General features: G+C 38.3%; 1 protein-coding gene across 2 annotated transcripts in view; it reads left to right on the forward strand.

The window, feature by feature from the left end:
* Window positions 1-24188, forward strand: part of Cntn1 (contactin 1) — a 311527-nt gene that overhangs the window by 261367 nt on the left and 25972 nt on the right. For both annotated transcript variants that reach the window (XM_036207695.1, XM_036207694.1), the window contains exons 21-23: window positions 8787-8973; window positions 11219-11331; window positions 12674-12830. In XM_036207695.1, the coding sequence (XP_036063588.1) occupies window positions 8787-8973; window positions 11219-11331; window positions 12674-12830 (457 nt within the window). The remainder of the gene's footprint in view (window positions 1-8786; window positions 8974-11218; window positions 11332-12673; window positions 12831-24188) is intronic.

Below are 24188 nucleotides of genomic sequence, written 5' to 3' on the forward strand. Positions count from 1 at the left end.
CTACAAAGATAGTTCCAGGACAACCACGGCTACACAGAGAAATCCTGTCTTGAAAAACAACAAACAAACAACAACAGCAAAACAAATTGAATAACACAAAGGTTTCTACCTGGCTTGTCTTGGAGAGACATAGAGACCTCTGTGCTCTCAATGATTAGGCTAAAAAAACACTTAGTAATGCTCATCCTGTCTCTCTCACTACAGGTCAAACCCAATGTTTCCATGTACTGGGCAAGTACTCCACCACTAAGCCGTACCTGAACCTTATAGGTCACATTCTTGTAAGATATATAGCCTCATAAAATGCTGGCAACCCTCAAGATTTTAAACAGCATTTTGGTAATTCCTATCAGCATTTTAAAAGGAATATCTTCTTTCATTTACTAGTTCCCATTATAAATACTACATTAGAATACCATTATAAATATACTAAATACATGCCTCATAATATTCAGGAAAGACATTTACCTCTTTCTTGGTTAGTCAGAAAGTGAACATGCTCCATCCATTCTAATATTATTCCCAAACACAGGGTCCAAGTGACCACACATAGGCTGAATCTCTCTAAGTGACTGTAGTGTGAACCCTCTGAAACTGGGAGCCAAGACCACTTATCCCTTGAGTTATTACTGTTGTATATTTCATCAGCAAACTCAGCCAAGAACAGTTCTGTGAACATGGTAGACATTTGCCATTTATTTCTTGAGTACTGTATTAGTTACTTTTCTCATGACATTGACAAAATACCAGACAAAGGATACACAAGAAGGGAGGATTCACTTTCAGTAATAGTTTGAGGATTCTGTGCATAATGGAAGGGAAGTAATGGAGGCATGAGCTGGTGGCAGCTCGTCACATGACCTGGTGGTAGCTTCTACTATCAAGAAGCAGCCTGGTACACTTTCTCCTTTGTGTTCAGTCTGAGACCCCAGTCCATGGAATCATACTACCCATGTTCATTTTTGTTTTTATTTGCTTCTTTTACGTACCACCCACAGTTTCCCCAACCTCTACTCCTCCTAGAACCCCCTCTCTTCTCCCCCTTATCTACCCCCCTCTGTTTCCTCTTCAGAAAAGAGCAGGTCTCCAAGAGACAATATCCAGACTAGACAAAGCAAGATAAAATAAGACAAAGCAAAAACCCTCAAATAGGGGCTGGACAAAGAAATCCAATAAGAGGAAAAAAAATCTCAAGAGCAGTCAAAATGGTCAGAGATACACCCACTCCCACAGCTAGGAGTCTCTTAAGAACATCAAGATAACAGCCATAACAATGCAGATGACCTGGTTGCACAACATGCAGACCCCATGTTTGTCATTTTTGTCTCTGTGAGCCCATGTGATCCCTGCCTAGTTGATTCACTGGGCCATGTTCTGGTGTCCTCCATCCCCTCTGACCTCTACGGTCTTTCCTCTCCCTCTTCCATGGGTCTTCCTGATCTCCTAGAGGAGGGACCCAATAAAGACCTTCAATTTAGACTCTTTCTTCACAAAATGTCTGGCTGTGAGTCTGAACTCACCTGTTCCCATCTGCTTCCGGAGGAAACCTCTGTGATAATGACTGGACAAGGCAGTGATCTATGAGTATAGCATTAGGAATCATTTCACTGATTTTTTTTTTTTTTTTAACCAATCGTGTTTGGTCTCTAGGCTATCCTATCTCAGGTTCCTGGCCATCCAGGCAGTGTAGGGTTACTGCCTCCCTCTTGTGGCATGGACCTCAAATTAAACCAAACATTTCTTGGCTACACCCACATACTCTGTGCCATTGCCCAGCAAATCTTGCAGGCAGAACAAACTGTAGGTGGAGGGATTTGTGGCTGGGTTGGTGTCTATGTTTCTCCTTCTGTAACCTGCAGAGTACGTTCTCCAGCCAAAGAGACTGATGCTAGGCCAGAAAGTTGTCCTTTGAAAATTGACGGTGAGGCCCCATTGCTGAGGATAACTTCCACTCAGCTCTTTGAATGCAGAGAGGTTGAGCTGATGTAGGCTTGAAGCCTTCACCTCTATATTTAGTACTACCCACACTTAAGATGGGTCTTACTATCTCTTAATTTTCAAAGAAGAAAATTCTCTAGAGATATACACAGAGATTTATTTCTACTGTGATTCTAATTCCCGTTGCATTAACAGTCACCAACAATCAATGCAAATTCTGATAGTAATAATAAGGTTCTGTTCAATGAAGTGTTACATATTGGTTCTCTGGAGGCCAGAGTTCTGAGATCTGGCCACAAAAGGAACCAAAGCCTTTAAGCAGAAAGACACAGACTAACAAGAAGGGATTGTTGCAGCACAGGTCATGATTTGGGTTGATCTCTGAGTGTTTTTGCAAGGGCTCAGATAAAGGAGGCTGGAAATGACAAGGGCAGACTGAAAGTACCCAGTATTTACAAATTAGCAACTCTGAATCACATTAAGCAATTGGGAAGCAGCATCAAGCAAAGACTCACTAGATGCTGTAAATCTGTGTCAATAATCCTTGTGCCTCTGGGAGAGCACAATGGTATTTAATGATTGAAACAAAAATAAAGTTTTGGACTACAAGGGTATTTTTTTTCATCCTTTGTATCATTTATCTCTATCTAATAAAAAGTAAAAGTATATAATCTACCTCATCAAGTCAATGGATAAAATGTGCTTTTTACTCTATTAAGAACATGCTTGTTAAGGGCTGGAGAGATGGCTCAGTGGTTAAGAGCAGTGGCTGCTCTTCAAGGAGGACCTGGTATCCTTTCCCAGCACCTGCACATTGGCTCAGACTGATTTGTAACTCCAGTTCCAGAGGATGTCATGCCCTCTGCTGGCCTTTGTTGGTACAAGGCATGCATATGGTCCAAATACACATATGAGGGCAAAGCACCCCTATACATAAAATAAAAATATAAAAAAGAACACGCTACAGAATTATATAGTAACTTTGTCATATATATTTCAACCAACATGGTAAAAAAAGATGTGGAAAGCTATACAGTGATGTCAATCATTTGAACAACAATCAGAATATAAGCTTTTTGATTGAGAATGTATCTCAATTAAGTATTCACAAAGGGCAAAAAATGATCTTTGGCAAATAGGTTTTTTTTCCAGAAGATAATTTGAAGAGCAGAGCCTATGCCCTGTCATAGCTTAGTCTCTCAGATTTCTGGTTCTTTGGAGCATAACATTTTACAAAGTTATGAACTATGGTGCAAAGCAGACATGGCTCCATATACCATCTCTGTCCCTCAGCAAGCCTGGGGAGAACGTACACAAACATTCTTGGTTTCTTTATGTCTAAAGTTGAGGAAGTCATACTCGCCTCATCAGATTATGGAAAGGAACTTAACCCACATGTGGACTTTTCCCTGCTCTGTGTCATGGGCCTTTAGAAGTGACTGTGACAATGGTGATGGTGATGATGATGGTGGTGGTGATGGTGAGTAGGAAGAGGAGGACAAAAGGGACATGGATTAGAATATTCATAGATCCAAGGATGAAAGCAGCTGTTGAGTCTCCTTTAAACACATAATAAAGTTCATCTATTGAATTCACACATCACATGTCTAACTGATAACTTACATAGTCAGATTTTAATCTGGACTTTGTCCTGAGAACAAATAATTTACAATGCTTGAAGTAAATTTTATAATTAATCTCTCTATTTGTCCTTAAAGAGCTTCTCATTCAGAATCTTGACTATCAAACAGATAAAAATAAAAGCTTAAAATAGAAAAGGAATTGGCACTTACTTTTCCTGTAAGAAAATATTTCTGTGAATATATGGGGTGAGGTAGACCAACTATTATAGGATTATTGTTTTGATTTTAAAATATGTGAGAAGCCAATGCTGTTTAATGACATGAAAAACAGCCCCTTCCCTTTCCTAAAATATGTGATAAATCTGAGTTACAACAAAAGCATCATATTAAAAATATGAAATAAAATACAATGCTGAGAAAAATCCTACATCTTTCATGGTTAGGCCCAATTCAAGATTAACCTCTTGATACATCAAATACATCAACTACAGGTAGTTGAATCTAAAAATTAATATCTCCCTCTCCCTCTCCCTCTCCCTTTGTGTGTGTGTGTGTGTGTGTGTGTGTGTGTGTGTGTGTGTGTGATTTTAAAATGTATCTTGGAAAGTTTAAAAGTCATTACCACTCTTTACCACTCTTCTTGATGAAAGAGTCCCCCTCTTCCAGGCCTAACCTACAGTTTTCCTAAGATGTGAAGTTATTCTTATCAGTGGTGTTTTGACAACATTGAGCTCCTACTCAGGAGTTCACAAAAGACTTAGTCTGTTCACTCAATGGAAGAACATTTCCTAAAATAACTTAATGAAAATAAGCCAACTAGGCTATGATTGCAAGACTCTTGTGAGCAGAGTTACTATGAACACAGTCATCATAGGGAATTTGTAATGCAGAGGCCATAAAAGGTTACAGGGGAAACTTAGCTGAGTGTGGAACAGTCTTAAGAGAGGGCTCAATTGTCTTCCTTTGGAGAAGGCATCTGTCTTAGTCAGAATCTCTAACACAGGGAAATAGGGAAAGGTGATTTTTTTATTATTGTATTATTTTTTAACTTATTTTAACGTTGCTCTAGGGAATGGTTGGGAAGAATTGACTAAGTTATCATTAGATGCAGAGGTGGTCAATGTTAATGGCAGCTACTCTGAACAGCCAGCAGACCACCCTAGAGACTTTGAAACTTGGTATCTATCTATGGTTCAGAATGGCTCTGGTTTGAAGAGAAGGTCAATCAATCTGCCACTCATCATGCCACTGCCAACACCTACTGAGTGAGTTTCACACCAGACACGCTGAATGTGGAGGCATTGCTGTTGGCAGAGGCAGAAAGACAAGCTGTCTTACATTCACTAGAAACTGTCTGCAGCCTGCTCAGCATAGGCTGATGTCTGCACCCAAGGCCAGAATAAAAAAATAAATATATATATTAAGATTTCTTTATTTTCATCTTCTGTGTATGAGTGTTTTGCCTGCATGTATGCATGTGCATCACTTGTGGGAAGTACCCACTGAGTCAGAAAGGGGTACGATATCACCCTGAACATGAAGTTACAGGCTATTGCAAACCACCATGTGGATGTTGGGAGCTGAATCAGCTCCTCTGCAAGTGCCACCAGTGATCTTAATCCCTGGCCTATCGATCTAGCCCAGTGAAAGGGGATTTTTGAAGAGCTCCCAATGGGTTTACCAACACAGATTTTAATGATTGATATTGTTAATTGTCATAGAAAGGTCTAGTGCTTGCGCTAGTCTAGCATCTGGATAATTTACAGTTCTTTTGCTGAGACTGAGTTTTTCTGTGTTCGTCTGTTACGTTTTTTATTTAAAGTACCATGCTCAGTTTTGCCTAGAGCATTAAATCTTTATTAGAGGACTAGTCACGGGAAATAGGGTGTGTTTTGCATAAACCTCCTGATTTAAGGAAAAAATTAATTCAGAAATATGTTTCAAAACAAACAGATAGCAAATAGTAAAATAGGTCCAAGTTTTTAAAAGATCTAGAATGCTGAGCACATCATAACCCAAAGTGTTACATTTGCTCTGACTGACACTACAGACTGTGTCCCTTATACTGAATCATTTTCTCATGGATCAGTTTAATATTTAACACACATCAGCTTGGATGAAAGGTCAAGAAGCCCAAGTCTATCCTCTATTTGGAAGTGAATTTTAACTTCACAATTAACAACTAATTCAGATGGAAATGTTAATGTAATATTTTTACAAAATGTTTATTATATTCTTTGACAATTCTGAATTTGGGGCATTTTCGCCCCCATTATGCTCTCTTATACCCACCTCTGGTACTTCGATATATTTTCTTTTGGCCCACTGAATTTAATTAAGTTTTTTAATAGGAGTCTGGTGGTGGAGTGGGTGTTTACTAGAACATAAGAACCTTACTAGTTGGTATATCAATGAGGAAAATGAATTTCCTCCATACCAAATAACTGCCCTTAGACTGTCAGTGAGATATGAGGATTTCTGACTCTTGTCCATGGGATAATGCCACATTTTGCATTTACATACCTACTTCTGCTTACTTTAGGACTCATTAAGACATAAGTCATGAGTAAAATATTTAAAGAGAGGCTAACTATGCAAGGAAGCTATCTGTGTTTATTTGTGAGATTTTGATTTTCATATGAACAAAGCCATACAAGTCGAATTTTGAAACAAAGACACAGGGGGCTCCTTTAAATGATCTTTTTGATCCCAAGTTACAAGATCATCACTTCTGTTGGTTCTAAATGTTAGTTAAAAACTCTTACTCTATTGGTCTTTGGAGAGTTGGATAAACAAAAGAATGCATCTTTTTTGGGTATCACTTCAAAGATTAAATTTTTAAAAATGCAGTTATGTCCTTTTACCTGACATCCCAAATGTCACATGGAATTTGGGGGGAAATGTGTGCTATTCTTCCTCATTTTATCACATGAATTTTATAGAAATCTTATTGTTTTAATCTCTGTCTTGGGTAGGGTCACTATTGCTGTGATGAAACACCATGACTAAAAACAAGTTGGGGGTGAAAGGATTTATTGTGACTGTGATTCTGCATCACAGTTCATGATTGAAGATACTCGAGGAGGGAACTCACACAGGGCAGGAACCTGGAGGCAGGAGCTGATGCAGAGGCCGTGAAGGAGAGAGCAGACTGACTGACTTCTCATGGCTTGCTCAGCCTGCTTTCCTATAGAACCCAGGGGTACCAGCCCAGGGGTGGCACCACCCATCGTGGGCTCGGATCTCCTACATTCATCACTAATTAAGAAAAAGTCCTGTGGGCTTGCCTATATCCTGATCTCATGGAGGCATTTTTGAAATTGTCCTTCACTCCTCTCAGATGACTCTAACTTGTGTTAAGTTAACATAAATTATTCAGCATGGTCTATGCACTCCTCTTTGAAGTGGATTAAGTACTACTATGGAATGATGCTTTACGATGTTGTTATTCAATACATGTAAATGTCAAGACTCAGGAACCTTAAAGTCCTTGTTGTTGTTGTTGTTTGTTTGTTTTTTAATTTTTATTTTCCAGAGCTGAGAACCAAACCCAGGGCCTTGTCCATGCTAGGCAAGCACTGTACCACTGAGCTAAATCCCCAACCCCAAGTCCTTGGTTTTAATGGCTGTTTGCCAGGAAGCATTCTACCCTTCTGTGTTTGTCTAGAAGATATTTTATGTGGATGATCCTAATGAAGTGTCTGGAATTTCCCAGAATGTAGATACTCATTGTATTTCTCCTCTAGTTAACAAGAAAAATGCCTTGTGCATTGTCTAGTTCAAAGTCCCATATTGATGATGGCCTGAGGTTTTTTCCTCAGAACCAGTGTGACAAAAATAGTCAGGTGTTGATGGCCATGTACAACTGGAGTCTTCCCAAGAGGCTCTTGCCCTATCCAGAAGTCTAAAACACACCTGTCAGCAGAAATCAGCCTGTGGTGCATTTTCACTCGTTCTGTCTTGAGATAATAGAAATGCCAGTGACTGCATCAAAACCATCCAAAATTATGATAGGGACATCATCAAAATGATCATTAGAAGGAAAGTAAAATAATACAGAAGAAACCAATAAACAATGAGCAATTATCCTGCCTTGGAAACTCACACATCTGACATGTAAAGTTGACAATGTACCAAGTGGACTCACCTCACTGAGTTCCATTTTATTCTGGTCATGTGTGCTAACATAAGTGAGAAACTTACTATCATATTACATTAGGGAATTTTTATCAGGGCATTTTGGCTGGTTTAAAAAATAAATTCCCTTTGCTTTAAGCAGTAAATCTAAATATGTAAAATTTGAATATACTCATAAAATCAATTTTATTCAGGTTTTCTTACATAGTTATTGATTTAATACCCCCAGTCTTTATTTTAAGAACCAAATTCAAATTTATAACTTGTATTAAGCTTTGAGACAAAGAAGGCTGTAGTTAACAAAAATAATAATTTCTAATAATAACATGGAAAATATCTCTTTGAATATCTTAATTGGAGGTAACTTATATAACTCACCAAATAATTAGGCATTTTCCAGAGTCTGGAACTGTGCATTCAATGGGCCCACAAGGTGGAATGAGAAAAACTGCTTCTGCAAGTTGTCTACAGACTTCCACATGTAGCCCATAGCATACAATCATGTATGCACACACACACACACACACACACACACACACACACACACACAAATAATCATAAGTGATTGTTAGTTGTATTGATTTGATATTTTAAGGGAGTAAAAGTAAATAGCTAGCATACATATATACATGCACACATAATATTACATACCTGTTTACATCTGAAAGGATTTTGTTAGAAGAAAGTTATTTGCCAGTGCATCCTAGGCCACACAATGACAAATATACCTTGGTCAAGCTAGGTATATTTCTGCCATACTGTCAAAAGCTCATAATGAATCGAAACCATGTAAGCAGACATAAAACAAGACATTAAGATTGAAGTTATTGTCACAAATATTTGCAGAGACGGTCACTCTCATATTTTGAAAGCAGATCTTATCCGCCTCCCTGCCTTCTCTCTCTCCCTCTCATTGAAACAAGGCAACTACAGTCAGTGGAGTGTGGATTTTATTTAAATGTACTAGTTAGATCTCACAATGCAAAGGCCAATGGGAGGGTAAACGTGCTGTTATGTGTCACTGAAACTGTGGTGACACCACACCAGTGAAACAAAACCCACAGCAATGAACTTTTCACACCAAGAGCCGAATTGCAGCAAAGTGTCACTTCCCTTGGATATTTGCAGATTCGGTACTGGGCTGCGCACGACAAAGAAGCGGCCGCGCATCGAGTTCAAGTCACTAGCCAGGAGTATTCCGCCAGGCTAGAGAACCTTCTGCCTGACACCCAGTACTTCATCGAGGTGGGAGCCTGCAACAGTGCCGGGTGTGGCCCTTCAAGCGACGTGATTGAGGCCTTCACCAGAAAAGCCCGTGAGTATCATAACCTGATTTTAGATACATCCAAAGCTACCACTTGATTAAATCGAGATCTTGATTGTAGGCAGGTATGAAAAGAATGTTCTATCTAGCTGCTCATAGACTTTTGGTTTCCAGTGCCGCCTCGAATGTCTTTTGGCCTTCCTAGCTGTTGTTGATAGGGGAGAATTGAGAAGCATACTCTTACACATTGTTTTATTCTGCTTCCCAGTACCTTTAGAAAGTCCCTCCTTCAAACTGCAGACCATTAGAAAATCAACTAGTCTACCTTCTAAATTGATTAATTTAATTTTTTTTCATACAGATGCATCAATAGCATAATAAAATCACAGCTGTGCTTATTTTCCTGTGCTTTATTCATAGATCATCACTGTATAACATAGACACAAGCTAAATTCTCTGCTGATGCAACTGTTCTCTGTTCTCTTTGTTCACCTGTCAAGTTTTTCTGTTCTGCTCAGACCTGGGCATTCTTATCTCTCCATCTTCACTTTGACATTTTTCTTCTGGAACCCAGTTGAGTAGGTAGTCAAAGGAACACTTGTCTGCAGGACTCTAGAGGCATTCACAAGTATCTCTAAGTGATTACGAGAATCACTAAGGATTGTATCTCCTGGTATACTGACAGAGGTAGACGGTGTCAGACTTGGTTCTGAGTTCTACTCTGAACTGCCCTAAACCTGCGACAGCAGACAATTAACTTTCCTCTTTCAATTTTGCTTTTCTTTATTTTGCAAATGGGGCACCATTTTCTTCTTCTTCATCCTATTCTCTTATTACAAATATGTGTTATATCTGGGATAGTTCTATACAGGAAAGATGCAAAAGAAACCACACCAAACCTTAAAACTCAAGCTAAAACCCTGTTAAATAAGTGTGATCATGTCCACAGGACAATAGGATAAGTGAACTGATACAACTGACAATGATTTATGTGGCAGCCAAATCTGGTGGAGTGGCTGAAAGGACTTTGAAACAATGCCCTGAAAGCTGGAATGTAAGTGATGAAAAATAAGAAGGACCCATTTTGTGACAAGCTGGGAGAAGATTGTTTTGGAGAGAAAAAAGAATAAATATGCAGAATTTAAAATATTTAATTTTGGAAATACCTATAGGACCAGAACATGGCTCTGAGGTAAAGAGGGGAGAGTGTGTTGTACTTTTAAAGTGTGGAGTATTTTGTAGGTCATCATTAAAAGTTGGGGTACTCTCTGAGTGTGATAATAGCCTGTTTTCTCAAGTCAGAAAGATACCCAGTTATGCTGTTTGAAGCCATCGTTCCGGCTTCCATGCAAGCATTAAGTCACAATTAGAGTAAAACAGAAGAGCCAGTCCAGATCTGAGAAGAGAACCATTGGCAGCTAGTATGAAGGGGTAGTGTAGAGAGATGTGGAAATTATTCCTCATGTGGAGTTGGCTGAACATATTGGTAACTTGGGTGTTGGCAATAAATAGAAGAAAAGAACAAATACCAGATTTTTGCTTGAGAAAGTAGAAGCATGTTTGTGCAGTTTTCAAATGATAGGAAATACTCATAAAAGGCAGATTTGACATTGCACAGTGACTAGCAATTCACCCTTATTATATTACATTTGGACATCAGACATTCAACATGGACAAGAAGTTCAACACATATTCAGAGGACAACAGATAGATTAGGGCTATAGACCGACTTGAAGTATTTAATTGTGCAAGATTCACAGATAGAGTAGGGATGTGTATGCAGAATCAAATCTAAAGCCCTTCAACACTTGGATATTGATCAGAAAGCACAGAGTTAGTTCACAATTATCAGCCTGGGAGAAAACAGCAGCAAAGAGGCAGGGTGGGTGGGGGAGTGTCCTGATAAGACACAGAGGATTCGAGAAAAGAACCAGAGGTCTAGAAAAGCATCAACTCTGCAAAGTCAGAAACAGCCAAAACAAACACCATTAGATTTGGTCAAGATTGGTGACCTCGACAGCAACAGTCTAAAGAGACTGGAAGAGAAAGAAATCAGGTGAGAGGAGAATAAAGATAATTTTATTCCTTGCCTCACAAACACCTGGGAGAATTAAGTGAACTCTTGACTGTATAGTGCCACGTTATGCATAGTGTCTGGCGTGTGAATTAATCCTCAGATCAGTGGCTGTTGCTGACAGCATCATTCTCCTCAGCACCACAGACCAACATGGGATGCAGTCTGCAGAAACAAGGTCCAATCTGGTGACCATTCACTACCTGTTCCTTCTTCCCACAGCTCCCAGCCAACCACCAAGGATCATCAGTTCTGTGAGGTCTGGCTCCCGCTATATAATCACATGGGATCATGTTGTTGCCCTCTCGAATGAATCTACAGTGACAGGATACAAGGTAAATAAGAAGTGCCCAGCCTGTTTTCCATGTTAACTTAATTCCTGCTAATGCCGATGTGTGCAGCTTCAGCTTTCAGGAAAATCCTTGGCTTTCTCATTCTACCCACACAGCAGAGTTCAGAAGACAGAGTCTCGTAACAAATGTTTACATAAGAAAACATATTTAAAATGCCTCTAAGAAAGGGCTGGGGAATGACCTTTCAGGCACAGCTCTAAGAGCTCATTATCTCCCAGGAGCACTTTTTCTGGATTTGAATTCAAATGTCATTAATGTTTCTGTCAAAGCTGCCTTAAAAATCCTCACTTGTTTTTGGCTGTAATTCATTTACCCTCTTCACTGCTGTTTAGTCCCAAAGGTATCAATTGAAGTGAGATGTCTGCTATGTCTACCCTATTGCACTCAGTTGAATAGAAATGTTTGGGTTCAGAGCATCTCAGATTGATCGGTGGAAAAGTCTGGCAGAGCTTCATGAGGAAAAAGGAGTGAGGAAGTGGGTGGAGTGTCCTCTGGGATTTTGGTGCTCCATTTAAACCAGGTGCATCCAGACATGAACATGACTTTCCTGAAGAGGAAGGATTTGTCCCACCTTCACTGGATACTGTTATGACAAGTAAAAAAGAATGTTCTGGCACTTGGTATCACCTATGCCAAGATGGTGAGACAATGTGATTTCCTCTAATGTCAGTATATTAGTCTCAGTTTACAAATTATTTAATAAAATTAACTACTAAAAAAACATATTTAGTAGATTTTAGGAAAAAAAATCTATGGCAAGTGAGTAAGATAAACAGAATAGCTGCTTTAAAGAATGGAGCACTCATAGAAATCATTGCTTAGACAGGAGACAGGATGCATTCATTTTTGTTTGTCTGGGAGTGTCAATTACCGTGTTGCCTTCCTCCCTCCCTGTAAACTAAAAGGAAAGGGTTATTTCCATGGATTCTCTATACCATGCTATTCAACTATCGATGCAAGCTCTAGGAATGATGTGGAAAGGCTTAAAACTGAAAGAACATTGCTGGGCCACTCAAAATGTGACAAGCTTTCTTTTCATATTTTCCTGAAAAAGATACATCTTTTGCATGGCATATGTCCAGTCATTTCAAAACAAAAATAAACAAATGAACAACAAAAAAAGCACTTGAGCTGATGGCACATGCTTTTGAACAGAACAGCAGGACCCAATTCTCAGGAGATCAAAACAGTGTGAATGTTCTGTCAAAGTTTGAATGTGCTTGTTTTTATGAACCAAAGAGTTTGCATTGTGTGCTGATGTTAACATTAGGCATTGGCTCAGAATTGTGACTTCATTAACTATTCATAATTTGGGACTCTGTAGATACTCTATAGACCTGATGGGCAGCATGATGGCAAGTTGTTCTCAACCCATAAACACTCCATAGAAGTCCCAATCCCCAAAGATGGAGAGTATGTTGTCGAGGTTCGAGCACACAGTGATGGGGGAGATGGAGTAGTGTCTCAAGTTAAAATTTCAGGTAAGCCATCATCTAAGAACTGTTTCGGTTAAGTTACCTGTGAGTTTCTGTGCCCTATGTGTGGCTTCTCAAGAGGGAAGGTAGAACTGGCATTTTCCTAAGCAAATTCAAATGTCAAGCATGCCAGGGTTTGACATTCCATTTCTTTTTTTTCTTTTTTCTTTTTTTGTCTGAGGCAGGGTTTCTCTGTGCAGCTTTGAGCCTTTCCTGGAACTTGCTTTGTAGACCAGGCTGGCCTCGAACTCACAGAGATCTGCCTGCCTCTGCTTCCCGACTGCTGGGATTAAAGGCATGCGCCACCACCACCCAGCTACATTCCATTTCTTAATGGAAAAAGTAAATTCATAACATAGTACCTACCCGTTGATTATGATTTAGTTGTCAAAACACCATTAAAAATGTATAAGGTGAATGTGTCTCAGAACCTAACATGCATCATGGAAGATGCTAGAGGTGTTTATTGGATTGTGGTGATTACTACTAATATAAATATTGTGTTTATACCCTGAATATGTTTTTATTATATCTTAAAATGAATATCACATTTAAAGTATAAGGCATTAAAATCCTCAAACAATACTAGACAGTTATTTAATAATATTCAAATTTTCTTTTATGTTTCAAGAAGAAATCTATTTTAAGTATTCTTCTGACTTATCTTTCTGTGTTCCACATATGTTAATACAGTAATTGGAAAAGACAGTAGATTATTTCTCCTTTACTGTGACCCTTACTTTGTGCTTTAATCTACACAATGCTTTTCTATGAGTGCTTATCATCACAGGGTTAGTTAAACTCTGTGTAGTTGAGACAGTGACTCAACTTATTGTTTGCTTAGTTTTTAATATTTTTCTCATAATTTATGTATTAATGTTTATTACATTGGATCAAGATTGATGAGAACTTAAGAGCTTTATTAGAGAACTCAAAAAATAGAAGATGATAAATCAATGAGAACAATGATTGATCGAGAAAAGTGATTCATAGCTAAGTACATAAATGTGTTATTATATAATAAGCCAACTAAATATGCCTTTACACAATGACAGACAATAATTCTAGCTTCTCCCATGTGCCAAGTTCTCCTTAAACCCATCATATCACATACATGCTTTTTCCAAATAGAAAGTGGTAGGAAAATACATTTCAATTTTCATCTTAGTTATTGTGTCTTTTCAAATTTTAGAACGTATAGATCCCTAAGAAAGTTAGGGAATATCTATACCTCTACAGCCTTGGACAATTATGGTATATTTCATCTGCTCCCAGCCACAACTCTACATATACATGTAATTGTGTGTGTGGGGGGGGGGTTCTGTTGAGCAGAGCTTGCTACATTTATCTTCCTCAATTGTCCTGTGAATGTTCCAAGATTTTAGAAACTTTATTTAAACATAGACATATCTATATAGGTAGAAGTTTCTGTCCTGCCAGCAGCTCCCAAATAAACACTGTGGCTTATAGTACTTACACATGCTTGGCCAATAGCTCAGGCTTATTACTAGCTAGCTCTTACATTTAAATTAACCCATATTTCTTATCTATGCTTTGCCACGTGGCTTAGTACCTTTATTAGCATAGCATGTTCACCCCATGCTCCCTCTGCATCTGGCTGGAAGATCCTCTGACTCTGCCCTTCTTTATCCCAGAATCCTTAGTTTGGTTGTCCTGTCTATACTTCCTGCCTGGCTACTGGCCTATCAGCTTTTTATTAAACCAAATAGAGTGCCAAATCTTTACAGTATACAAAAGTATTATTCCACAGCACATAACATTCTTTCAAACAAATATATTCAGTTTATCTACCCATCCCATGTTTTTCTATTATAAGTAATAAATGTTAGTACATTTTTATAATGTCTTTTCTTGTAAGTCTTTGTGGAGGTGAATTTAAAAAATTAACAAGAGTTTTACTGCTCTATTCATTGCCAAGACTCTTTGAAAGTTCTTATTCCATTCCTATTACTGTAGTGAGAGCTTTCCCCTGCATCATGGCATGGTTGCTTTCTTTTCATGTGTTACTATTTGACAAATGAAGATGATGTCACATTACTTTAAAAACATTTTCTAAGTTCTGAGCATTAATGACAAGCAACATCACGTTTTGCTTTCCTTTGTTCCTTGGGTGAAATAGAATCACAGTTTGTGTTTAGAGACACTGTAGCCATGCATGTGACCAAGTGGTGGCAGCTAGTGAGGAGCGAGAAAATGCTCAGCATCTGACTTTCCAGAGAGAGGGGTCTCCTTGGTAGTGTCAGCTCATCTCCATAGTATAAATAGTTTCACCTTTGACCTCAGGCTTCAATGAGATTTCACCAGTGTTTAGGCAAAGACTTTGCATGGTAGCACAGCATTACAAATTATCAGTTTTCAGTACTTCAATTACTTATTTCAGTCTAATCACAAATATACTAAGACATTATGGAATTAACATATCAATGTGGAAGAAGTTTGAGAATTAGCACCACTTTAGAATTCTCTTGCTTATGTTTATGTATAAGTAAGCTTATAACTTAGCATCATGAGCAAGGTATATCCAAGGATATATAATTTCTAGGCCTCCTTGCAAATTTAAAGAGCATTTTTGTTTCAGTTTTATGTCTAAAGTTTGTAGGCATAAATTTAGTGCATTTCCTGACAGTAATGTCCAAAAACATTGTGCTGTCCGTTAACAATGTCCCTCATTTGGACAAATACAAAATGCCAATAGTGAGACAGACACAGTTCATGTCCACACAATGTGCTAAGGTTTATACCTCTCCCACTCTATGATTACTCTGAGGATTTTACTTCAGCCATTGTGCCCGTTAGTTATTTGTTTTAGTTAGGATTGCTATGGCTGTGATGAAACCCCATGACTAAAGCAAGTTGAGGAGGAAAGGATTTATTTGGCTTCCACCTCTATATGTGGTTCATTTTCAAAAGAAGTCAGGGCAGGACCTCAAACAGGGCAAGAACCTGGAGGCAGGAGATGATGCAGAAGCCATAGAGAGGTGCTGCTCTCTGGCTTGCTCCCCATGGCTTGCTCAGCCTGCTTTCTTATAGAACCCAGGACCACCAGTCTAAGGGTAGCACCACCCACAATGGCTGGGCCCTCCTCCAATCAATCATTAATTAAGAACATGCCCTACAGGCTTGCCTACAGTCCAATTTTGGGGGGTAATTTTCTTAATTGAGGTTCCCCACCCCCCGCTGCCTTACATGACTCTAGCTAGTATCAAGTGGACATAAAACTAGCCAACACACCATTCTCTCTGCACCAGCTGAGAGAGTCTTTTCAGACACAATCAGATCATGTAACTCTGCTCTTAGGTGCCATAGAATCAGTATCTAAATTTTTTACCAAGGCCTGCAGTATCCTATACAATCTGTGCTGCCAATCTCTCTTCTCCATTGATTTCATCTTTGGGATCCAGTGATGTTATTTCTACCTTGGGGCATTTGTGCTCCCTGTCTCTGCCTGGAGTTCTTTGGATCTGGCATGGCGGCAGGTTCATTCTTGTCATTTTTGTTTGTGTTCAAATGTCAGTGCTTCAGAATAGATTTATATAGCCCCAAAATTTATGCAGCTACCTGCTTAGAGTAATTCTTTCTCACAGATTGATCACATGTAGTAATTTCTTCCTAACATTTATGACAGCTTAAAGTTTTCCTGTTTGTTAATTTGTGCATATTTATTGCCTGTCCCATTCTTTTTATGAATCTAAGTTCCATGGGAGTAAGGCTTGTCTGCCTCATTTTCTCATTAGAATATTTGGCATATCATAGGATTTTTATAAATACCTGTTTCGTTAATTAATGATTTTTTACATAGAAAAAAAAAAGCTTTATGTACTCTAAGGCTATCATTCAGTTCTGTAGACATGGATACATTTCCTTGAAAGACACACACTTTGTATTCTGCAATGTATAAAGGTTAAGACTTTGTTAGAAGTATCTTAAATATTTTACTAGAAATGTAATACCTACTTCTACTTCTCCTTGACATGAGCATCATCTTCTTCTGTGATGAATCATTCCTTATTAAATGTTTCCAGTATAGCTCAAGGCAAAGAAAATACTGTGATGCTTTCATCAAAAGTTCGATATCTCCAATAAACTCTACAGTGTCTTGAAAATCTGTCATTGCTATATTTCATTATAAGTTAAGCTAAAATTATAGGAAGCTACAATGTTATAAATATTAAAACCATTAAGGTAATGTGCATGGTTTCATATTTGCTAGCAACATTAAATTACTGGTTAACAATGAGGTTCTATGATCCACAGAGAGCCATCTATATAATGAGTTATGTGTAAGCTACACATTTTAAACCTTGATTTTCATTTTTAGTTTTAAACAGGCCATCTTAGCCCAAACAAGGATGTCTTTCGGGGAAATTTTAGTCTGGACTTATTCCCAAGGGCAAAAAGTAACATTTGAAAGCCTTAAGGTGGGGAAAGAGGGGAAAACAGGATCAGATTTCCTCACTTGGAAAATCATATTGGATTTGTGTGTGTGTGTGTGTGTGTGTGTGTGTGTGTGTGTGTGTGTGTGTGTGTTGACATACATATGTGTGTTAAGGCAGTGTAATTCAAGGAGAGAAATTACAAAGTTACAGCCATAGAATGTTTCAAAGCTGATGTTGTCTGAACCAGAAAGAAGTATCATGAAGTCAAAGCTTTATTTTTTAAGAGTGGGACATTTTCCCTTTTGATTTAAAAGTCCTGTACATTCATTTTCTTACTGTTATGTCTTCTAATAAATCAGAAATATAATTATTGGTAACAAATCTCACTGTTACCAGAAATGACATAAACATTTAATATATTATGTTGGGTAGCTCTAAGCTATTAAGTTAGCCTATATATCCAAAGCCACTGCCTTTGCAGGGAAATGGAAAACACGTTGCCCTTTCTCTTTTCTCTCTCCTATCCAGTAGATGAGAAAGAATGAGAGCACTGTGCAGGAATGGTGAATGTTTAACCCCTTCATTCCCATACTTTCTTTCCTAGTGACTAAGTAATGCAGTATAAATAGACAAAAGGTTGGTGGAAGGTGGAGACTCGGCCCATACATTAAACTTGAAATCCATATTGCTATATTCACCTTTTACTATTGACATGTCTTACTGTGTAGCCCTGGCTGGCCTAGAACTCACTATGTATAGAAGATTGACCTCAAATTCACAAAGATCTTCATACCTCTGCCTCCCAAGAGCTGAGATTAAAGACATGTGCCACCTTCCACTTTTGCAGATACATCTCATATGGGCATTTTCAGGGTTTTGTTGACTTATTTGCTTTTTTTTTTTTTTTGGTTTTTTTTTTTTTTTGATAGATTATCCTGTAACCAGGCTGTCCTTGGACTTACTATATAGCTGTGGGTGAACTCCTTGAACTCCAACCTTCTGTCTCCATCACTCACTGAGGTGTACACCACCATACCAAGCTAGCTATATAAGCATTCTCAAAACCCCAAATTCTTCTGAGCTTCCGCTTGTGTGTGATGTGCTGTGGGTGGAGGGAAAGAGTAGTATACATGCCAGTTCTAACTTGACTTTACCTGCTTTCTTAATTACAGAAAACTATGTAGTACAATTGCTATGAAAACTACAACTTTGTAAATGCCCACTGCTATTAGAATGGCTTGTTATTTGACAATAGTGTTACATCCAAATGGCTTTCTTGGAAGTCCATTGACATAATTTAATAAATTTTATTTATAATTAGACCCAGTCAGAAATGATTCCAGAAATGTATGTATTTATGTATGTATATATATAACGATTTTGAAATAATCAAATATTTTGTCTCCTTTTACTGCTTTTTGTGAGGGAGCTAAATGGGAGTCTGAGAATATTAATCTAGCCTATTTATAATTTTTTGCTCAAAAGTAGTTTCCTTTTAAATTGATTCTGAAGTAGGATCCCCTTCATTACCACTAAGCCATCAATAATATCTCAAAGTGCTTCCCTCTTGGACAGCCTTGTACTGAACTCCTGGATGTGTGTAATGAGCATAAAAATGGAAGGGAAATGTGTTGACTAAAGCAACTAGATTATATTTCAAAAGACAATTCACAGCCACACTCAACGGCCAGGGTAACATGACCCTGCCAGCTTCTTCAGCCCCAGAAGCCCCATAGTCTAGCTTGGATTTGAGAAGCTTTGAGCTAGTTCTCTCTAGCAGCACGTCTTATGTTTCTTCAGACCGGAAGTCGGCCTTAACTAACCAGAGTTTTCCTGAGTTCTCACCAAGATTTTTCTTGGCTGCAAGGAAGATCACAGAGTAAGTCTCAGTATTCTCTCTGATGTATTTACTTAGACTTTAGACAGGACTTGGTCGAAAATTTCCTTAAGGAAATGTAAGAATAGTAAGTTAGATTAAAAACAATCTTCCAAGATTTATTTAACTAGAACAGTTTTTGTTGATGAAAGTACAACCTTAGTCTCTGGACTTAGGTTTACTATTATAATATGCAAATAAAATGTCCCTCGAGAAACTAAAGCCTTCTGACAGACTCTTGTATGGCTTTGATCTGTAGTGAGATGATTTGTCTACTCATAAATCAGTTAGTAACTCTGGGCACCTGCAATGTTTCAGACATTCTTCCTTTCTGTTAGTCATAATGTGGCAAGCCCTTCTGAAGCTAGGGAGAAAAATAATAAACTAATCAACAAATTAAATCAAAATTACAGGACAAAACTGGTTGTTGATGTGTAAAGCTGACTTTGGAAAAAATGACTGGATTCAGACTCTACTAAGAAGAATGTATTATGAGATCTAAAGGAAAGGAACTCCAAAGTGAGAATGGTGTGACAGAAGATGGAAGGGTGGGAAAAATCCATCATGGTCAGGAGACTCCTCCCCCCCCCCTCCTCCTCCTCCTACTTCTTTGAGAATATCTTATAAATGTGTATGGGTTACCCCATCCCCCAACTCCTCCAGATTCACTACCTCTCCTCAGATGGTTTCAACTGCACCCTTAAAATTACAGAACAGAAAGCCTTCAGGTATTGCAGTGATATGATGATGATGGCCTTTCAGAAGCAAAGCACAGACTTGGGCAGTTGACAATTATACAAAAGAGGATAATGACATTTTATTAATAAAGTTTTTTTTCTAGAATTATGTCATATTGTTTGAATCCATGGTTAGTTAAGCAAACACTAATTCCTAATTTTGTTACTACTGAGGTGAATGTTAATGTTTAGTAGCTATTTTATTTTGTTGGTTGGTTTTGGTTTTGAATTTTTAACAAGAAGATCATTTACTAAGATGCTAAAGAACATAGTGCTTGGTGCATTATTGGGTAGAGATCATGATCACACAGTGAATAATTAGTTAACAGACTATTTACAAGGTAACAAAGTAGCTGCCAGTAAGGTTACATCTGTGTCTCCTTGTCACTTTAGTAACATGATGGGGTAAAGACTACCAACTCTAGGAACTTCAAGGTGCACCCTCCAACATCCACTCCAAACAACACATGGTACTTTTTCCTAAAAAAATGTCCCATTGTGCTCATAACCCTCAGTTAACTCTTTGAGTACCTAAGCCAGGTTTAAGGTGTCTGCAGCCCACACAAATGCTACCACTTAAGGATGTATATGTACTACAAAGTTGGCCTTGAACTCCATGGGATTGATGTGGACCTTAGTGGCCAGGAGGTGCAAGGGGAAGCCATGTATGCCCATGCCACACAAATGCAAACTCAGATGCTTATGCAGAAATAGTTCATGTTGTCACCTCAGTAGCTATTAATAGCTGCTTCTCTCTGAAATTCTCTTTGCTGTGATGCATATTAATAACTCTTTTGAAAATGCTATGCTTATTAATGAGCTAAGTGTGTAAAATTTTCACAGAGTATTTATAGCAAAACTTTTAGTTTGTTATTGATAATAATTGGTGTGGCTTATTCTTATGTCAAGTGAGGACTTCCCACCAGAATTTTTAAAAACATTAAATGTGGAACATAAACAATAAGTCACAAAATAATCTCTACAAAGTCCATTGATATAAAGTTCAAAAGCAGAGAACACCAAAGCTGTGTTAAGAAAGGCACATTGATGGCCTACAAAACTACCCCAGCGAGAATGAATAGTACCAAGCCCCAGGCAGTGCTTCCTCTCGGGGACCCTGGGGAGCAGCAGCTGGAAGATACCACTGGTGCTGCCAATGTTCTCTTTCCTTGGCTAGGAATTATGGGGATTTTGCTATCTTTTCTAAGCTGTGTTTGTAAAATACTGATTTACTTTCTATATCCCAAAGCTGAAACCCTTAAAGACCAGAATCTCCTCAATGAAAATGTTTTTGACCTGGTGTTTTGGAAATCTATTAGTTTTCTAGGGCCACCATAGCAAAGTGAAATGAGATAGATGGTTTTAAAAATGGGAAATGTTTTCTTTCAGAGGCTGGAAGCCCAAAATGAAGTAATTCCAGGAATGGTCTCTTCTAAGGTCTCCTCAGGGATGTTTCATCCTGCCTGTTCACAAGATCTGCCCTGCATGTAGATGCACATCTCTTAGATTGACTCCAGTCATACTAGATTAGGATCCATTCTAATGACTTCAATTTCAACTTAATTATGTCTTTAAAGACCCTTCTGTAAATACAGTCACATTCTCAGGTACTGGAGATTAAAACTTTAACACATGGATTTTGGAGCAACAACAACAATACCACGATCATTTGCAATTTTGAGACTCAATATTTGTCAATGGTGAAGGCAAGCATCTTCTCTAAGCAAATCTGATAAATTTTTATTTCAAAGGCTGGAAGCAAAGTCTTTAAGTAAATACATCAAATATGTGACATTGTGTTAGATGATGAGCGTAGAAGGACTAGGAAGTAGCAACTGTTTTAAGTAAGATCTGCAGGAGAGGCTTGCTGCAAGGTACAGCTGGAAAGGGGATAGAGAGGAGAGGGAGTTTCCTCCATTTACATGACCAAGACAATCCAAAAGCCCCAAAGTGAGAGGAGGTATGGATGTTCAAGGACACCTGTGGCTACAGACAAGCCATGGGGAGGTCAGCCAAGTTAGAAAAGAAAAACAGGAGGTTCTATGCCATCAGGGGTTTACAGGATTTGACTAAGGGCTTTGAGTGTTATTCTAAATATGAGGTGATGCCATTAAAGCATTCAGCAGTGAGAATATACATGATAAATTCTATATTTTGCAAAAAGGGTTTTCAAGCAGTCTTTGAGCATGATACAGATAAAGTATTTGTAGATCTCTGGAAACAGAAGTCCCATGGTGATGGTCAGAGCAAAAATTAAATTCAATTTTGATGAGTGTGGGAACAGTAGAGATGAGAAACCATTATATTTTGGGTTTGCTTGCAAGAAGACCCAGAGTATTTTTTGATGATTTGTTCAGAACTATGAATTGGAGTTTTCTGATTTTGGAGACTTATGTGAACTAGTGGACTCATCTGCTGAACTGACCAGCAGAAACACATCCTAAGACAGATCTGCCTCCTGAAAATACATGATTGGAGGCAATCAGGAACCAGTTTAGACATGCTGTGGCCAGTGTTCTTGTTACACATCACAGTGGAGATGGATGAATAAAGAGCCATCCTGTAAAATGAGAAACAAAAATTCATCAGAGAACCAACTACATAGTTATGTAACTTTATTTTTAGGCTATTATGAAATTAAAATACAGAAAATGAGACAGCAGATGTTTATTAGTGTTGCCCAAAGTTGTCAGATGGTGTTATTAATATAATAAATGAGGAAAAACACAGACTCATTACTTCTAGCTAGAGAATAATATCTGAGAAGCAGCTGTGTGCTGTAGAATACTTTGCATAGGCAAGAAAACTCAAAACTGCTCCAAATAGGTTTGTCCTGATAGGATCAGTGTCCCAAAAGTATCGTCAAGGAACAGGTTTTGCCCTCTTTTCCCACTTACAAGGTCTCAGCTCCACTCACAGATTGCCCTGGCTCTGGTTTCTAGAGGCTGCAATGATGGCAGGAATTGCCGCTCTGATGCAGATGCTAAGAAATGCCCAAGAAAGAAGGCAGTACTATTTCTTAAAGTTCCATCTTAAAATGAAGTACATTTCCCAAAAGCCCCTCTGAAAACCTCTCCCATGATATTCAAGCCTGGGTCACAAATCTCTCCCTACACCCATCAATGACATTTCTGTGATTTCTCAAAATGAGCACAGCTTACTCTTGTCTGAGATGGCAAAGCCCGTTTTGACAAGTGAGTGTTCCCACAGAAAATAAGAAGTGGGCCAGCAAGGAACTGAGGCAAAGATTCCTGATTAATGTTAGAGGTGGAGAAGTAGAAATGGGGTCAGGAGCAGCTCCATAAAGCTGCAGAGGAGGACAGTCAGCTATGGAAAGCAAACCTCACTTTAACTCACGCAGGAAGGCATAATCCATTGAGACAGACACAGGGAGCTGGAGAATGGCTCAGTGGTTAAGAGTGGCAGCTACCCTTGCTGAGGAATCAAGTCATGTTCTGAGCACCCACACTAGGCAGCCCACAACTGCCTGTAACTCCAAGCTCCAGTAGCTCACTTCTGCCCTCGGGGGGGGATCTGCACTTAGATGCAGCTCCTCACACACAGACACATATAAGTACACACAGTTAAAATAGTAAAAGTTAATGTTTTTAAAGCTGAATACAGAAATTAAAAGTTTATGATATAAAGTAAGCTGCCATCATTTAATTTGTATCAATAAATTAAATCCAAAGAGCTCTGATCCAAAATTTGTGACCATTACTTTTATATATATATATATGTATAATATGTATCCATACCACAGTTAAGCATTATATATAATGTATATGCTATATAAAAATATCATATATCCTTGACATATAAAATATCAGATTATTTTATCCCTGCCAATGTTAAAGATTGTGGTCAAGTGTATATAAATATTTAAAAATGAAATTGTTTTTGTCTTGTTTTTTCTCTTAGATTAGATATTTTATAATACTAAATTCTGTATTTCATGGTATGTACTACAGTTTGGAAGTGATTCTGGGAAGTTATAATTTGGAATGAGTGTTGCTGAAGGAACTTGCTTTGGATCTATCATGAGATGGGGCTCCCATGTATTTTCAGGCACTAGAAATTAAAGGAACTTAATGTTTTTTGAATCAAAATGTTTCGTAAAAGAAAGCCATGATGCCAAGGGATAGAACTGCTTCAAGGATGGAGTTTACTTCTCTAAATAATGAGGGAAAGCAACATTCCAATTTTGCTAAATAGAAACCCACCTTTCTTACTTTATATGATGTGAAACTGCTAGTCTGGGTTGTCAAGACTCAGCTAGGTTCTGACAAGCTGTAATACTTTCCACCCATAAATTGATCATTGGAAAGGGGATAATATTACATAACAGTTGATC

Source organism: Onychomys torridus, chromosome 16 (assembly GCF_903995425.1).
Source record: "Onychomys torridus chromosome 16, mOncTor1.1, whole genome shotgun sequence".
In the NCBI taxonomy this organism is placed as follows: domain Eukaryota; kingdom Metazoa; phylum Chordata; class Mammalia; order Rodentia; family Cricetidae; genus Onychomys; species Onychomys torridus.